This window comes from Heptranchias perlo, chromosome 4 (assembly GCF_035084215.1).
Source record: "Heptranchias perlo isolate sHepPer1 chromosome 4, sHepPer1.hap1, whole genome shotgun sequence".
Lineage (NCBI taxonomy): Eukaryota > Metazoa > Chordata > Chondrichthyes > Hexanchiformes > Hexanchidae > Heptranchias > Heptranchias perlo.
Window position 1 is genome coordinate 16,578,600 of NC_090328.1, and position 18,751 is coordinate 16,597,350.

The 18,751-nt window shown below is 44.8% G+C and overlaps 1 protein-coding gene across 2 annotated transcripts in view; it reads right to left on the reverse strand.

Annotated features, from left to right (window-relative positions):
- vegfc (vascular endothelial growth factor c) overlaps positions 1-18,751 on the reverse strand; it is a 207,712-nt gene that overhangs the window by 21,906 nt on the left and 167,055 nt on the right. Inside the window, exon 5 of one of the 2 annotated variants that reach the window (XM_067982522.1) lies at positions 7,216-7,323. The exons of the other annotated variant lie outside the window; for it this stretch is intronic. Within the exon in view, the coding sequence (XP_067838623.1) occupies positions 7,216-7,323 (108 nt within the window). The remainder of the gene's footprint in view (positions 1-7,215; positions 7,324-18,751) is intronic. 2 annotated transcript variants of the gene reach the window in all.

Consider the following 18,751-nt stretch of genomic DNA (forward strand, 5'->3'; position numbering starts at 1 on the left):
ATAGCCATGAATGGCCATCAACCCAAAAGGCTTCTTTCAAGTTAATCAACATTTGAGTGCATTTGAGAATCATAGTATCATATAGCACATAGGAGGCCATTCGACCCATCGCCTGTGCCGGCTCTTTGAAAGAGCTATCCAATTAGTCCCACTCCCCTGGTCTTTCCCCATAGCCCTGCAAATTTTTTCCCCTTCAGGTATATATCCAATCCCCTTTTGAAAGTTACTATTGAATCTGCTTCCACCACCCTTTCAGGCAGTGCATTCCAGATCATAACAACTCGAGAACTTGAGAAACTTTCACGGATGTTCATTACGAATAGACTATGAAAATTAACACTTGTTATGGGTACTCACTCACAGTTAATAGACAGTTTGGTTCATTCAGCATTATTCTATGGTTTTGCATTAACTTCACTCCCCTCATATCTCATATTCAAAGATTCTCATTCATTTCTTTAAAGGGAACATAAGTCCGGGGGAAGTAATTTTTGTTCAGCAAATCCTCCATTTGATACAGAAAAATCCACCCAATCTCAGGAAACCGTGCTGCCTGCACCTGTATCATCTCCAGCTGGTATCTGGGGACAGGTAACTTTGAATCATCTTTCTAGCAGGACTGAAGTTATGACCCTTGCCTCATCTATGCAGGCACCCCAAAATGTAAATGGACACTTCACATCTGTGACATCAATTGAACTCATCTCAGGGTTTCTTTGGAGCTCAAATAAATAGTCAATATTTTATAATGTATATTTTTTTTATATACAAAATGTACTCCCACTGAACTATTCACTCATCTATAAATAACAAATTACCTCACCAAAGATAAAGGCCCCGATATTTACGGGGAGGCGGGGTGGGTGCGGGTGAGGCTGAAAACGGACAAAGAACCCGGCAAGGCCGGGGACGCTGAGGTCCTGCCAATCTTACCGGTAGGACTCATTAACATTTGGTAGCTCCGCCTCCCACCCGGTAGCCGGCCAAATGGACAGCCGAGCCGGAGGGCGGGAGGTAACACTAGCGGCAGGAGGCCGCAGCCAGAGACCCTTAGGGACGGTCCCGAGCAATCAGGTGGGGGGAAGCTCAGCAATTGGGGCTGGGGGAGGCCAACGGCATCTTTGAGGGGCCTGGGTGGGGAGATCTCCTGCTCTTCCTGGCCCACAAGGAGTGCTGGAACAGCCACTTACCTTGTAAAGCGTAGAGCCCCCGCCTCCGTTTCACCACCGAGTTTCCCGACTCCTGGGAAACCCGATGAGCAGCAGTTAACTTCAAATCGGGCTCCCAGTTGCACTGTAGGAGCGCAATTTAAAAACGTTAATAAGCGTCGCGCCACTTCAAAGTGGAATACTCGGATGCCCCGATATTTGCCGCTGTAAAAATGGCGGTGGACGTGTGCGCGGTGGATTGGTGTCACGTTCTGTGCATTTCCTCCCGTTGTGGTGGGGTGTTAATATCAAGGCCAATAGGTATTATGAGATAATGACCAGATACTCTTTTTTCAGTGATGTTGGTTGAGGGATAAATATTGACCACGATTCCCCTGCTCTTTCTTGAATAGTGCCATGGAATCTTTTACGTCTCATCTGAAAGACGGCACCTCCGACAGCACCGCACTCCCTCAGTACTGCACTGAAATGTCAGCCTAGATTATATGCTCAAGTCTCTGGATTTGGACTTGAACCCACAATTTTCTGACTCAGAGGTGAGAGGTTTACCACTGAGCCAAGGCTGACATGCAAGTCAGAATGTTGTGGGTTATGATCTAAGATGATACTTTACTGCAATCCTGAGGGACTACTACAATGTTGGAGGAGCTACCTTTTGGATGAGACCAACATGCTGTCCAAGTGGATGTAAAAGATCCCATATTTAAAGGGATATGCGTACTGCTTCATCTATCCACACTAACAGGTTAATCCTCTAGTAAAACAGTAAAGGGATTTCACACGAAACGTGTTAAGTGTTCACAAGCTAATATTCCCACAGCGCATTCTCAATGTCAATAACTTGCATCTGTTATCTATATATTTTTAACAATAATGCTTTTGCCACTTTATTGGAGTCAAGTTTATTTCACTATAGAGAAAAATGTTTCACACCAGACATTGAAAGTATGCAATACTCGACTAATCTGTTGGCTCAGCTTCTTCAAAAATGCATTTTGCATTCATCAAAGAACAGGTTAGAGAGTAATGCAGTTGAAATCGTTAACGACTCATACCGTAAAGTACTAGTCTGTAAAAGGCATTATGAACTTTTGCATTAAGCTACTAAACTTCCAAGTCTAACAGTCCTCATTATAATTGTTTTCTGGGACTATAGTCTGTTTACACAAGCAAGAAAAGATAAGATAGATCATGAAATATTGCTAGAGGTTCAGCTATCTGCTGCTAATACACAAGCTAAAATATTAGGTAGCTTCTACATTCCCACAAAACTTATCACTTGGAACTTGAGTTTCAATCTATAGAGTTACACAATTCTAAATATTAATTTTTCTGGATGAAATTTACCCATCTTTATCATAGCAATGAGTATTTTGTTTATCTATCCACTACTAATTATCACACATCTGATTGGCAGAAGGTATAAATTGAAACTCACTGACTGTTGTTACAAATAAATCAAAGTTATAAATTGAAGAATGAAACTCGTAGGAAATTTTTGCTTCCATGATGTCACAGTCCTTTCCCTTATAACGTTCCCCCTCCCCCACCTCATCTCATTCTTTTAAGTTTCCTTTATTTGTAACATAACTTTACTTGGCCAAAGGGATGAATGGTTGACTTGTTTCAAAACTCCAACCAATGCCACACTTTGTTAATGAGATCAGAACTACCTGGTTGACTTTCCTTGGAGAGTATACAGTTGACTGGAGGAATAAGAGGGTATTCACAAACCTTTTCAGTCCCTTTGTCAGTTCATGTTCCTCATTTTGAATTTTCTGATGGAATGACAGGATGTGGTTTATGCTTGCAATCCCCTACATGGTGTTCCTGATCTCAGTTCGTCTGTCAATGAGGTGATTAATCAGGGAGTGGCCATTTTCACAAAGGGAGGGAGAGGAGGAAGAGTGATTGTTGAATTATCTCCAACAGTGTCCTCCTGACCATTTGCAGACCAGTGTTAGGAAGGGTCAAGAAGAGAATACCAGTTTACCTTCTTGATTAGGATCTGGTATGTGCCATGGAGAGGAGTAATATTTGGACAAATTAAAATAACTTTGAAACAAGAATAAAAGATAATGACCTAACTGAAATATAATGATTTTTTAAAATCAAATTGTCTGCTTTCACTAAATTATCCAAGAAAGTCTGCTCCATTCTCCACAATCTGTAATTAGGGTACAGTAGCCTAGTGGTTATGGTACAGAACTGGCAACCCAGAGGATGTCAGTTCATAATCCCACCATGGCAAATTATAAAACTGAATGCAATAAATCTGGTCATTTGTGGGCTCGTAGAAGAAAATGACTAAGAAAGCTGCTGGCTTGTTATAAAAACCCAACTGGTTCACTAATGTCCTTCAGGGAAGATAACCTGCCACTCTAACCCGGTCTGGCCTCCATGTGACTCCGGTCCCTCACTATGTAGTTGACTCTTAAGCCCCGATTTTAACCTAACCCACCCGGTGGGTTCAGGTTGGACGCCCGTTTTACATCTCGATCGATTTTACACTCCACTGAAGTCATTGCTTTGTATAAATTTATCATTACTCTTTTACTCAGTACTCTATGCCCCTACTTATAAAACATAAAATACCTTTGGCCTTTTTATGCCTTTATCTATCTGCACTCACACCGTGAGGGAAATGTGTATTTGAACTCCTGGATTGTTCATACCGTTAAGTGGCTACTCCCATTCCTTGCTTTTCCTCCCAAAATGTGTAACCTCTCACTTAATCACATTAAATTACGACCAGTCTATCTATTTCTGGACATGCATTACATATCCCCAAAGCATTTACACTGCGGTGAATGTTTATGTATTATGCTACAAAGTATGAAAAGAGTAAATAATAGATTTTTATTTAGCATTGTGTCTCCGACTTGTTAGATCATGAATCTCATTGTCAGGATTATAATTGTCTAAAGAAACATTTTAAAAAGTAAACCATATTTTCCCTTAGTGATATCATGACAAATCTTTTATTTTCTTAATAGATGACCCCCTTGTGTCATTTCTCACAGGCAGTTTGGAGTATAGTTGCCATAAAATTTATAACACAGAAGGACACCATCCGGCCCATCATATCTGTGCCAGTTCTTAAACAGAGCTATGCACTCAGTCCCATTCCCCTGTCCTTTCAAAAATTTTTCAAATATTTATCTCCTTTCCTTTTAAAAGCTATTATGGATGGATCCTGCTTAATCACCTTTTCTGGTATGGTATCCCATGCCATAAAAAGCTCTACAAAAAATATGTCTCTTAGCACCTCCCTTCATTCCTTTTGTGATCATCTTAAATGTATGCCCTCAATTGACTCACTGATGAGCGGAAATAGTTTTTTCCATTTATCTTCTTAAAACATTTCATAATTTTGAACACCTCTCTCAGATCTTTTAACTTACTTCCAATGATAATAGCCCCAGTTTCCATGGTCTCTCTTCACAACTAAAGTTTCTCATCATTATCATCTTAGTGAATCTCTTCTGCACCCTGTTGATGATTTTTGATATTCCTCCTAAAATAGAATACCCGATGGACATGATCACTGGGAATTTCCTTGAGGGTTTGCCTGGTTGGTGGAAACCCCACACACGTGTGTAAATGGGGTTTCTGCCGAGTATTCTAAATGCAGCCTAGTCAATGATTTTTATAGGCTTAGTATTATTTCTAAGCTATTGCACTCTAAGTCACTATTTGGAAAACCAAGGATCCCCTACGTTTCTTTTTTAAGAGCTTTTATCAATTTGTCCTCTCACTTTACAAAGATCTACTTCTTAGTGCTAAGGTCGAGTTGTGCTTAATTTGGTCAGTCTCTTTAAGGCCTTGGCTCAGGTACTCTCTTGTCTAAATGGGCACATCCTGAGGACAATCAGAGGAATCATTTTGCTTCTTGAAAATGCTTGGTTCCTGCCTTTGGGAAAAGGCCAGGTTATCAAGGTCGGAAAAACTAATATTTTTGATGCTTTGAAGAGTGATATGTTAAGTGTGACATCTGAGGCATGGGGCATAATTTTAGGCCGGGGGTGGAATTCCGGATGGGAAATCCGGAAGTACGGGTTTCCCAGATGTCCGTACGATTTTGATGTAAGGACATCGTCTTTTTCTTTTTTGCCGGTTTCCTGCCTGACAGGCCAGCCTGATTGACAGGCTGGCTCTCAGTCGGACGGGATAAGAGCCAGGAAGAGGACATATTCAGGTAAGTGTTAGGTTGGGGGTGGGGGGTGGGTCAATCATCGGGGGCCAGTCATCAGGGTGCTTTCAGTCATCGGTGGGGGGGGGGGTCGGGGCGGCTGTCAGTCGTCGGGGGAGGGGGTCAGTCAGGGGGTCAGTCATCAGGGGGGATAAGTGGGAGGATCGGGGGTCAGTCAGCGGGGGGATCGGGGAGCGTCAGTCATCAGGGGGGGGTCAGTCATCGTGGGGGTCAATCATCGGGGGGCGTCAGTCATCGGGGGGATTGGGGGTCAGTCATCAGGGTGGTTAGTCATTGGGGGGGATTGGGGGTCAGTCATCAGGGTGGTTAGTCATTGGGGGGGATTGGGGGTCAGTCATCAGGGTGGTTAGTCATTGGGGGGGATTGGGGGTCAGTCATCAGGGTGGTTAGTCATTGGGGGGGATTGGGGGTCAGTCATCAGGGTGGTTAGTCATTGGGGGGGATTGGGGGTCAGTCATCGGGAGGGTCACGATCGTTGGGGGGGGAGTTGGCGATCGTTGAGGGGGGTCGCCGATCGTTGTGGGGAGGGTGGTCACTGCAGGTAGGCTTGTTGGGCCTGGGGGAAGCACTCCAGCTCTTCTGGGCCCACAAGCTGTACTATAAAGGCACTTACCTGCTGTTTCGGGCCTTCTCGCCTCCTCTCATGTGGCGTGAAGGAGAAGGCCCGGGAATCCAGGCCCCCAGGGGCTAAAATCAAAGAAGCTTTGAAAACGGAGGCACACTGCCTCCTTAAAAGCTTTTAATGCCCGACCCGCCTCCTGAGAGCGGGTTGGTTGCCCGCCCCTCATCCCATCCCCATGAAAACCCGGAAATGGGCAGGTTGGGGGCGGATTTTAGATTTTTGCAGTTTTTACTGACCCCCCCGCCGCTCCCAACCCTCCCGTTTTTCCAGGCGAAAATCATGCCCATGATGTCTACAGTGTGATGCATGCACACTCGCTATATATTTGTAATTTTTTAAGCAATATTTTTACGGTCTTCCCTTTTGTATCTCCACTTTTACCCATTGGGCTCGATTTTAGCGTCGGGTTTCCTGCGGGTTTCCAGCGGGGGGGGCCCAAAAATCCCGATATCCAGTCACGTGACCGGATCGCGCCGAGATCCCGGCCACTTCCGGGTGCCGCGCTGACGTGCGGGGCTGCGTGCACAGGCCCCGCTGGTGGGAATCCCGCAGGCAATTAAAGCCAGCGGGGTTCCACTTGAGTGTACTTACCTTGCTTGTTGAGGTCATTAAATGAGCTGAAGCAGCTGTCAAAACAGGAAGTGTGGGATTTTAGGTTCAAGGCAGTGTGTTTCACACACTGGGGGAAACAGTCTCCTTTCAACCGGTCGTGTTCCAGCCAGCAGCCTGTGGCAGCTGCCAAGGTGCACTCCACAGCGGGTGGGAGAGCCCTCACCACCCCCCGCCAAGCCAGAGGACAGACCGACGTGAAACCGCAGCCCCAGTGCGAGGAACCACCTACCTACCCTGCACAACCCCTCAGACCAACACCTGCCAGATGGGTGGTGCGTTGACATCCTCGGAGGACGAACAGCATGACCAGCCCCAGCAGCCTCGCAGTCCACGCCGTCCGCCTCGGAGACGTGGAGCCCCCCAACACGGTCCTGTGGCACACCCACCTGCGCAGCAGGAGGGAGGGCAACAGCAGAGAGAGACGCGTCGCAGAGGGCACTACCCTCGCCACAGGATCCACAGACCGAGGCGCAGCTCCCCGGACCTCTCCGAGCAGCAGTGCACAGGGAGGCGCAGATTCGCTCGACATGTAGTCGTGGACATCTGCAGCCTCTTTCATGCCGAGCTGCTCCCGGCTGGCCCCAGCACCATCTGCTTACCTGTCGCTGCCAAAGTCACCACTGCCCTCCACAACTTCTCCTCCGCATCCTTCCAGGGTGCAGCCGGGTACACCGCCGATGTCTCTCAGTCGTCTGCGTGGAAGAGCCCTGCAAATACACCTGCACTTACTCTGCAGTAACACAACGGGTGGCATCAGTGGTGGGTCCTCATAGTGATACCCAGGAGCGGGCATTATTGGACACAACAGACAGGATTCGGGGAGACATGGCAGTGGTGGTGCCAATATAATGTATGATGTTTGTTGCTCCGAAATTTAATATAGGTAACACCCATGGCAAACCCTCAGACACCCTTGTGCATCCCCTTCATGCTCACGACACGTTTGCCGTACGCTGCCTACTGCACATATGTGATGCATGCCCTGTGGCTGCAGCACAGATGGTGGCAGGTTGAGTGAGGCTGGCCGTGAGGGAGATGCACGAGAGGGTGAGTATGGGATAGAGCCATGAGATTATATGAGGATTGGGTTGCGTGTTCGTGGCGGGGTGAGTACTGGCGAGGTGAGTAGGTGCAGGTAAGATGAGGATGAAGTTTGAGTGGGTATGAGGGGTAGTGTTGGCGGTGCCGAAGGAGATGTGGGGTGGGGGCAGTGTTGTGGCAGACGGAGTGTAGGGGAAAGACTACGTGTTCTCACTGTGGCTGACCTACTGAGGTCATTGCAGCGCCTCCTGCACTGTATGCAGGTGGGCGATATGTTGGTGGTGCAGGTGACCCCCTCTGCCACCTCGAGCCAGTCCTTCTTGGTTGCAGAGGCAGGCCGCTTCCTCCCGCCCGCCGGGTGGAAGATCTCTGTCCTCCCCCTCCTCCTCACCCCATCTGATGATACCTGGGGTGAGGCATCATTAAACTGGGAGCAGCCTTCCCCCTGGGCTGCTCCATGCTGTAATTTGTTCCATTGGTTGCAGCATCTGTCAGTGGAGGACTGCCCCTTTAACTAGAGAGCCTCCAGCTGACAGATCGTACTGCGCATGCGCAGCTCACCCGACGCGCAGACCAGTAGCGCGGAGCCCGGAGGAGCAGGTAATTGAATCCCATTAGTGCGTTGCCTGCCACGATCGCGCGGGAAACCCACTAATTTCACCGGGCGCGTTGACCACGCTCCCGAAACCCAACCCGCCGGAAACCCGCAGGCCTGCTAAAATCAGGCCCATTGTGTTTCCATGTTGTCTTCTTTCAGTCAGGAGGGTGAGAAGGTGATTCTACCCCACATGTGCTGATGAGATCACAGGAGGCCTAAGGGAGTAAATCCAGAGCAGGAGCGAAAGGAAGAGAAAAGTTCACTCTTATGAATATTACAGTCTGAACCTCCCGCATGTGCTCCCGCATGCAGCACCCTCGTGGGTTGCCAATGCCCTCTATGTACTACAATATGGAAATATAATCAAGTGATACATAATACCGTAGCCAAAGTGTAACTATTACTATGAACTATTGGTGGAAGTACTAAATTATTTATGGAAGTACTAAATTATTTATGGAAGTGAAAGTGGGTGTCTTTATAGGACAAAGAGTTAAACTGGCAAAAATAATCTCTCCTGATTTCCCAGTATCTCGAGCCAGACTGATTCAGTCCAAAGCCGCAGGGGATCATCGGCTCCTCCTGTTCTGGTTATTATATCTAACCAAAAATAAAGCAGGCCAATATAAGTCACTTGCTCTTCCTTTCATTCCTGGCAGGTCTTTTAATCCCTTGAGAATTTCACAGTAAACAGTTAATTAGCCACTTTAAAGATTTTTAAAAATTCTTTCAAGACTCATTCTAAAATCTGCATATTGCAAGACATTATGAACCAGTTAGCCCACGAAAGTTGACATTTATTGGTAAGTATTTTTCTATAGGCATGCTGCAATGTAGCTTGTTATCAGACTTATACAGATTACTGGCCAGCCAAACTGATTCTGGTTTCTTTGAATGGAAAGTGGACTATATCCAGGGTTACCTTCATCAATCTTCATGTGTAGCTACACTTAGCGTTCTCACAAACTTTTTCACACAATTAGCAAGACTGACGATAAATTTAGAGAGAAGCTCATCAATGAAACCAAGTGGGGTCTGTTATACAGGATCTGACTCTTTGAGAACTAAAAGATTAAAGTATGCATATATTTCCTTTCACCTTACGCCAAGAAGAAGAATTTTCTGTGTGACCAATGCAAACATTATTATTAAGCAAAAAGTCGAAGTGTATGTATTGTGCATGTAACAATCCTGCTCTTATAAAGATGTCCGCACACAGAATACAGCGTCACTGGATTGCAATTAGGGGTAGGAAGCCTGGATGATTTTTCCCCTCATAACCCAATGCTATTGATTCGGAAATAATCTTTTAAGACAAAGGTGATCTTGTTGAGTTTTTCATTGTAATAAGGAAACGCTGCTCCACTTTAAAGAAGACCGAATGGATAAGGTCACATCAGGAATATTTATTACTTATGCCTTTTTAGTGTACTTCCTGAATCTCCACTCTATAGAATGCAACATTTAAATAGTAGGATAAGAACTTCCTGGGTTAAAAATCCTTTCAATGTTTTCAGATCTTACAAACACAGCAGTCAGGCTGTAAAACGGGACACCTGGAGATACCAGCTATTTTTTTATTCGTTCATGGGATGTGGGCATCGCTGGCAAGGCCAGCATTTATTGCCCATCCCTAATTGCCCTTGAGAAGGTGGTGGTGAGCTGCCTTTTGATTAATCTACTAACACCATCGTAGGAGCGCCATCACACAAGAACTCCTGCAGTTCAAGGAGAAGAGTTAGCATCACCTTCTCAGTGATCATAGGTAACATTTTCAAGAAGGCAAACTGAAATTTCTTTCTCAGCCTTTACAACCCAGCAAATCACCAGGCTCTTAGTCCAGCACTGGCAGCTAAAATCGTCGGGGAGACTCACTCGCCTGGAACCCGCCCATCTTCAAATAGACACTGTTGCTTAATGATTTCACTAATTTTTTTCATAAAAGAGCACCATATTTCCCCTTCTTCATGCTACATACCAGAGCTGATATGACAAAATAAAGTATAGATGAGAGTGGCCATTCTGCCCATCTAATTCAGCCTTCCACTGAAATCTACAGCTCCCACCCCCAACCCCATCACAGCACCTTACTGTTGCTTGAATGACTCCAGAGCATTTGCCTCTACTACCTTTCCCAGAAGACGATTCTAAGTATTGATCAGTCCTGAACTTGTCTTAGAACCTTTTTGCACCCTTGTCCTCTTGTCCTGCAATGGCTTGATTTGAAATAGTGCCCATGATTAACCTTTTCTATTCTACTTAATATCTTATTGATGTCGACAAGGTTCCACTCTTATTCGCCTCCTTTCAAGACTGAAGAGTCCAAGCTTTTCAAACTGAATGGGGAAAACCCTGACCTCTGTCCACGTCCCTCTCAGCCACCTGCTAGGTGAGATTCACAACCACCCTAGGATGATAGCCTGGGTTACACCTGACTTTCGATCTTCACCTCCCCCATATGGGAAACTCACCAGGTGAAGAATTACATTCGTCGATACCTAGCAATCTGCTAATAGATGCTTAAAGATAGCACAATTTTAAAAGCAATTCTTACTGTTCCAATGATGTCACAATTTATGTCTCCAGAGATTAATAGACACAAATATTACTAAAATATCCATAAGAAATTGATTATGTTTTTCTGTTTTATGCATATCCCATTATATAACTTTTTTTGAAGATTGGTGATATCATCAGGTATGCTAATAACAAGCTATAAATCTCTGGGGAAAGTCCACCTTCATTAACCCTCTCCAAAGTGACTCTTCGGGCTGCCTCTCCAAGGCTTCAAACACAATTGTCAGTAGCTCATTTCATTGCATTTTATATGAATTTTCTTAAATGTTTTTAGTGAGCAATTTTATTCAGGGAGAGGAAGGAAACAGACCCTGCAAACTGGCCTCATTAACACATATTAGCACCTCAGTGGCAATGTGTGGCAGATAACAGTCTGCTTATGTTACTGTGGGACAGGTGTAAAACAGACCTAAAAATAAAGGGAAAGTAGTCAATCATGAAAGTAATGCACTTAACAGGAGGAAGAGCTCACCTAATCCAGGAAGGCTTTATTTACCTGCCGTACTGGTGTGTGTGGGTGGTTGATTTACACTTCATTGCTTTAGGTACATAGCCAGCTCTGTCTTTTGAGTTTGTAATGCACCACTTCCCTTCATGTAATTTGGTGCACAAGTAACCCAGTTAGTCTCAGCTTACTTAGAAAAATTAGTCATCAAAATGCAGTTTCAATCTTGTGTCTCACTGAGATTGAACTTGTAAGAAAAAGAGTGGAACCAAAGAAAACATCGGGCCAGATTTAGCTGGAGCGTGGCAGTGTGCGCTGTTCGTGCATGTTTAGGTTTTCAAAAATAAAATTCCCACAAAGCTGCTGGAAGTGCGACAGGGCATCTGGGACCTTGGTGAACGGTGGGACAGTCTACCTCCTTAACCAATGAGACTAAAGAATTGAGAAATAAACAGAGGAAAGACTGAGAATTAGATTGGGTGAATTCAATGTCAAATCAGGTTCAGGAAGAGAAACAAAGAAAGGGAAAGAAAGATTGGATTAAGAGAAAGGGGGAAAAGAGACAGGAAGGGAAAATAAGAAAAAAAAAATTAAAATTTGACATTTTTAAAATCTCCAACAATTCACAACCTGAAAGAATGAGATGCCACACTTTTAATTGTTCACTTTCTGGGCAAGAGAAGTTGATTGGCAGTCATTAATAATTATCAATTAAAAGGGTACTTATGCTGTTAGTTACTAGACTTAACTTTCTGTGGCGCGTTTAATCGGCAATTAATGTGCAAAAGTAGCAACTTCATAAAAATCATGGGGAGGTTGAGGGTAAGATGCCGTTTTCACAAAGCTAACGGCGGAGTGGCACAAATCGTCCCAGCAACTTGTGGCGATTTGCAATTCATGGGGTATCTCTTCCTCACCACAAGTTGCTGGTTGATTTGGACATTAATAACACCGTGCGTCATTCACACGCCGTTATTTTTGCAGTTAACTCTAGGCCATCGCTCCTGCACTGCAAAACAACAGTGCTGGTAAATGTGTTAGTGAACATTGTCATAATAGTTTATTTTTATATTTGTTCTTAGGATGTGGGTGACACTGGCACGGCCACACTTATTGGCCATTCCTAGCTGCCCTAAGGACAATAAGAGTCAGTCATATAGTGTGGGACTGGAGTCACACGGGTGGCAGGACGTTAGTGAACCAGTTGAGTTTTTACGACAATCCAGCACTTTCATGGTTATGATGCCAGCCCACAAGTTTTGCTAGGGTAAATAGGGAGAAACTGTTTCCAGTGGCAGAAGGGTTGGTAACCAGAGGACACAGATTTGAGGTAATTGGCAACCAAAGGCAAGATGAGGAGAAATGCTATTACACAGAGAGTTGTTATGATCTGGATTGCAATGCCTGAAAGGGTGGAGGAAGGAGATTCAATAATAACTTTCAAAAGGGAATTCGATAAATACTTGAAGGGGAAAAATTTGCAGGGCTATAGGGAAAAGGCAGGGGAGTGGGTCTAATTGGATAGCTCTTTCACTGTCACAATGGGCTGAATGGCCTCCTTCTGTGCTGTATGACTCTATGAATTACCAGACTTAATTAATTCAATTTCCCAAATTTGCCACGGTGGGAACTTTTGACTCATAATATGGTCACGTTCATTTCTGCTACAATCGAGAGACGTACATCCACAAAAACACATTTCAAGGCAAGAACAACTGTTGAATTGCAATATTCTTCTCTCCTCCTGGCCCCTAGCTGGCAAGTAGGGAGCCTCATCCGCTGGGTGTGCATATTGAGAATTGTGGGCACTCATATTGAAATTAATGGATGGAAAATCATAGGCAGTGGGTAAGGTGAAGTAAACAAGCTGCTACAGTCTCTTGATGATCCCTACAAGGAAACTAGATAGGATGCTCCGGTTAGTTATAGTCGACTGGGAACTTGCACATACAGTTCAGAATCATAGAATCATAGATAGGTTACAGAACAGAAGAAGGCCATTCAGCCCATCGAGTCCACGCCCGCTCTACGTAAAAGCAATCCAGCTAGTCCCACTCCCCTGCCCTTTCCTCGTAGCCCTGCAAGTTTTTTCCTTTCAAGTATTTAACCAGTTCCCTTTTGAAGGCCATGATTGAATTTGCCTCCACCACCCCCTCGGGCAGTGCATTCGAGATCCTAACCACTCGCTGTGTAAAAAAGATTTTTCTCATGTCATCTTTGGTTCTTTTGCCAATCGACTTAAATCTATGTCCTCTGGTCCTTGACCCATCCGCCAATGGGAACAGTTTTTCTCTATCTACTCTGTCTAGACCCTTGATGATTTTGAACACCTCTATCAAATCTCCTTGCAACCGTCTCTGTTCCAAGGAGAACAACCACAGCTTCTCCAGTCTATCCATATAACTAAAGTCCCTCATCCCTGGAATCATTCGAGTAAATCTCTTCTGCACCCTCTCTAAGGCCTTCACATCTTTCCTGAACTGCGGTGCCTGGAACGGGACACAATACTCCAGTTGTGGCCGAACCATTGTTTTACAAAGGGTCATCATGACTTCCATACTTTTGTACTCTATGCATCTATTTATAAATCCCAGGATCCCGTATGCTTTTTTAACCACTTTCTCAAACTGCCCTGCCACCTTCAACGATTTGTGCACATATACCCCCAGATCTCTCTGTTCCTGTACCCCTTTTAGAGTTGTGCCCTCTAGTTTATATTGCCAGCATAATTGCTCTTGCCAATTTGTTTGTAGGAAAATGTAGACAAAAGAAATTACGTTGCAAGAATCCAGAAAACAATAAGGAAACCATTTTTTTTCTTGTTTGTCTTTAATAAACTCCACTTCCTTAGCTCCCCAGACTTTTTGGCAATTTTTATCCTACAAACATATTGGCAAGAGCAATTATGCTGTCTAACATGACACCCACGCATTAACACTTGACCGTGTTTGACGTCTTTGGCAGGAAACTATTTTAAGCTGCTCCTTTCCAAGTGCTTGTAGTTTTATATCGCAAACATTTCGCAGGAAGTTGGCTAATGAAAATCCCAACCTTGCCTGCACTTAATACTCTTTCCTCTGGTAGAAACCAAAGTCATAAATCTTGTCCGGTCTGAGCAGTGATGAATTAGCGCTGAAAAGTGAGCTGCTCCTTTTTTGTGCTGCTGCATTACCTCAAGTGCCTAGCAAAGCCCAATACTTACTTTGATCCAACTGCCATGATGTGGGATGGTGTTAGGAAAATCAAGGCATTTAGTTGAACCAGGAATACAGACTGGTTGGATCTGCATCTTTTCGCCAGCTTGGTGACTAGTCTTGTAGCATCCAGAAAGGCTGAAACTTTTTACCTCACTCATTTGCAAACAGTTTTGCCTATTTCAGATACTAATGTAAGTTAGGGTGCACTCAACAACAACAAATTGCATTTATATAGCGCCTTTAACATAATCAAATGTCCCAACAGGAGTATTATCAGACAAAATTTGACACCAAGCCACATAGGAGATATTAGGACAGGTGACGAGGTAGGTTTTAAGGAGCGTCTTAAAGGAGAGAGAGGTAGAGAGGCAGAAAGGTTTAGGGAGGGAATTCCAGAGTTTAGGGCCTAGCTAAAGACACAGCTGCCAATGGTGGAGCGATGAAAATCGGGGATGCGCAAGAGGCCAGAATTGGAGGAGCGCAGAGATCTCAGAGGGTTGTAGGGCTGGAAGAGGTTACAGACAAAATCTAGAAACAGCTACGAAAACAAACAGAACTCTCCTCTTGCATCTTTTCCACAGCAACTTCATTGTTTGGGAGATAGGGAGGGGCGAGGCCATGGAGGGATTTGAAAACAAGGATACAAATTTTAAAATTGTGGCGTTGCCGGATCGGGAGCCAATTAGGTCAGCGAGCACAGGGGTGATGGGTGAACGGGACTTGGTGCGAGTTAGGGTGTGGTAGCAGAGTTTTGGATGAGCTAAAGTTTACGGAGATTGGAAGGTGAGAGGCTGGTCAGGAGAGCATTGGAATAGTCACACTACAACTCATACTACAACTATAGCGTCAGTGCAAAGCGGTTTGACTTTGTGCCGATATTGCAGTTACAGTGTAAATGCAGCCTGAATGCAGCAGCAGCAGAGACTGGCTTGACACTGGAACTAAGCTGACTAAGATTCAGGATAAGGGATCGACCATTTAAGACTGAGATAAGGAGGAATTTCTTCATTCAGAGGGCTGTGAATCTTTGGAATTCTCGACCCTAGAGGGCTGTTGATGCTGAGTCATTTAATATGTTCAAGGCTGAAATAGATAGATTTTTGGACTCTAGGGTAATCAAGGGATATGGGGTTAGGGCGGGAAAGGGAAGCTGAGGTCAAAATTCAGCCTTATTGAATGGCGGAGCAGGCTCGAGGGGTCGTATGGCCTACTCCTGCTCCTATTTCTTATATTCTTATTCCCTGGAGAGGGTAGTTTCCCTTTGCTTCACTTTGGAATCGGTTCAGGCTTTGGCACCTGATGCACTGCAAGTTTAGCATCAGTACAAATCGGTTTCACCTTTGCACTGATGCTAAGCTTGTGGAATAAGAACGTCCTCTAAAATAATAACAATGAAAACACATTTGAGTATATCCTGTGTGGTGCATTACGATTGGCGCTACTCTCTTACAAATGCTTACAAATCCATTAACACCTGCGTTAAGATAGTGCAGAGAGGAATCTGGTACAGGCATGTTAAATATTTGTATGAGAAGAATGACAATCATAATTTCTACCCTAAAATTAGGTTCTATTTCCTGAGATGGATGTAAATACAGGGATAAAAAGTATTTCATTGGGAAGTCCTGAGGTTGTGAAAGGTACTATATAAATGAAAGCTCTTTCCTTCTTTCTAAAATGATACCTTCTGTGATCTCTGGCTTATCTTATCACCAAATGAAACCACAAAACTTGCTTTTGTTTTTTTTTCATTTGACTTTATTCCTTTTGCACTGCTGGATGGAAGGCAGCTTTAGGTACTCTGTCCTTTGACATGAAAATCCTGTGCCAGAATCTGAATGAATTCAGAGCTAAATGCAGCCCTGCCTGCTGGAAGAAATGCTGGTGTCTGTCCAGCAATCTGCCTGTGGTGCCCCTTAATGGTGATGGCAATTTCTTATGGTGAAGGGGACTGAGGGGTAAATTTTCACTGTCACCCCCATGGGCGGTAATCTGGTGGAGCGGATCGCCCGCCCGTTACTGAACCCATCCGATTTTCATTCCATTGAAACGAATGGACTGAAAATCCGGTTCGCTCTGGAAGAGGCTCCACCAGATTACCGGCCATGTGGTGAAGATAAAAATCTATCCCCTGACATTTATTAATGTCAGAACCACCAACTGGAGTAAGGCATCAACCGTATCTTGTTAAAGTAGCCTTTATTATCAACGGTCTCATTAATGGGTGAGTGCTTAGAAAAGGAAAAGTTGCTGCATAATTAAGTTGGTACAAGGCAGTCCGACCCGAGATGGCTAGTTGCTTCAGATGGGCATCTGACTAATCGAGGCCGCCATGAGGATGGGTGTATCATCCTTATGGCAAAATGCAGATGGTTAAAATAATCAGCTCCAGATTTTACATAGTGTTGCAGTATGCAAAATGAGTCCGGAGGCTCAATGAAATAAATCATGGGGATTCTGACGAAAGCTGCTTTCATCATCTTTAATGCTGCAGCAAGTGTTCTGCCTCTTTCAAGCTACGCAGGTGACGAGGAAGAAAAGCAGAGACTGCAGTGGATTTCAATAGCCGAGGTGAATTAGCAGAGGCAATCCACATTATCTCAAGAGCGCTGCAATACTGCTAATGCTTGCAAGACAGCTAAACTATCTGCTTCTCTTTATGATAGAAAAACAAAGGATCTTTGTTGCCATTCATGTTTTTGCAACAGGAGCCAAGAAAGTTGGAATGAAGTAAAGGTTCAGGTGGGTCATGTTCTGAATTCATAGAGTCATAGAGTTATACAGCATGGATAGAGGCCCTTCGGCCCATCGTGTCCGCACCGGCCATCAAGCCCAGTCTAACCTAATCCCATATTCCAGCATTTGGTCCGTAGCCTTGTATGCTATGGCATTTCAAGTGCTCATCCAAATGCTTCTTGAATGTTGTGAGGGTTCCTGCCTCCACAACCCTCTCAGGCAGTGAGTTCCAGACTCCAACCACCCTCTGGGTGAAAAAGTTCTTTCTCAAATCCCCTCTGAACATCCCGCCTTTTACCTTGAATCTATGCCCCCTTGTTATAGAACCCTCAACGAAGGGAAAAAGCTCCTTAGTATCCATCCTATCTATGCCCCTCATAATTTTGTACACCTCAATCATGTCCCCCCTCAGCCTCCTCTGCTCCAAGGAAAACAAACCCAATCTTCCCAGTCTCTCTTCATAGCTGAAGCGCTCCAGCCCTGGTAACATCCTGGTGAATCTCCTCTGCACCCTCTCCAAAGTGATCACATCCTTCCTGTAGTGCGGCGACCAGAACTGCACACAGTACTCCAGCTGTGGCCTAACCAGTGTTTTATACAGCTCCATCATAACCTCCTTGCTCTTATATTCTATGCCTCGGCTAATAAAGGCAAGTATCCCATATGCCTTCTTTACCACCTTATCTACCTGTTCCGCCGCCTTCAGGGATCTGTGAACTTGCACACCAAGATCCCTCTGACCCTCTGTCTTGCCTAGGGTCTTCCCATTCATTGTGTATTCCTTTGCCTTGTTAGTCTCTCCAAAGTGCATCACCTCGCACTTTTCCGGGTTAAATTCCATTTGCCACTGTTCCGCCCATCTGACCAACCCATCTATATCGTCCTGCAGACTGAGGCTATCCTCCTCGCTATTTACCACCCTACCAATTTTTGTATCATCAGCGAACTTACTGATCATACCTTTTACATTCATATCCAAGTCGTTAATGTAGACCACAAACAGCAAGGGCCCCAGCACAGATCCCTGTGGTACCCCACTGGCCACAGGCTTCCAGTCACAAAAACAACCTTCGACCATCACCCTCTGCCTTCTGCCACTAAGCCAGTTTTGTATCCAAAGTGCCAAGGCACCCTGGACTCCATGGGCTCGTACCTTCTTGACCAATCTCCTGTGCGGGACTTTATCGAAGGCCTTACTGAAATCCATGTATACCACATCCACTGCGTTACCCTCATCCACACGCCTAGTCACCCCCTCAAAAAATTCAATCAAATTAGTCAGACATGATCTTCCCTTGACAAAGCCATGTTGACTATCCCTGATTAATCCTTGCCATGTTGACTATCCCTGATTAGTCCTTGCTTCTCCAAGTGGAGACTAATTTTGTCCTTCAGAATTTTTTCCAATAATGTTCCTACCACTGATGTTAGGCTCACTGGCCTGTAGTTCCCCGGTTTTTCCCTACTCCCCTTCTTGAATAATGGTACTACATTAGCGGTTCTCCAGTCCTCTGGCACATCCCCTGTGGCCAGAGAGGTTC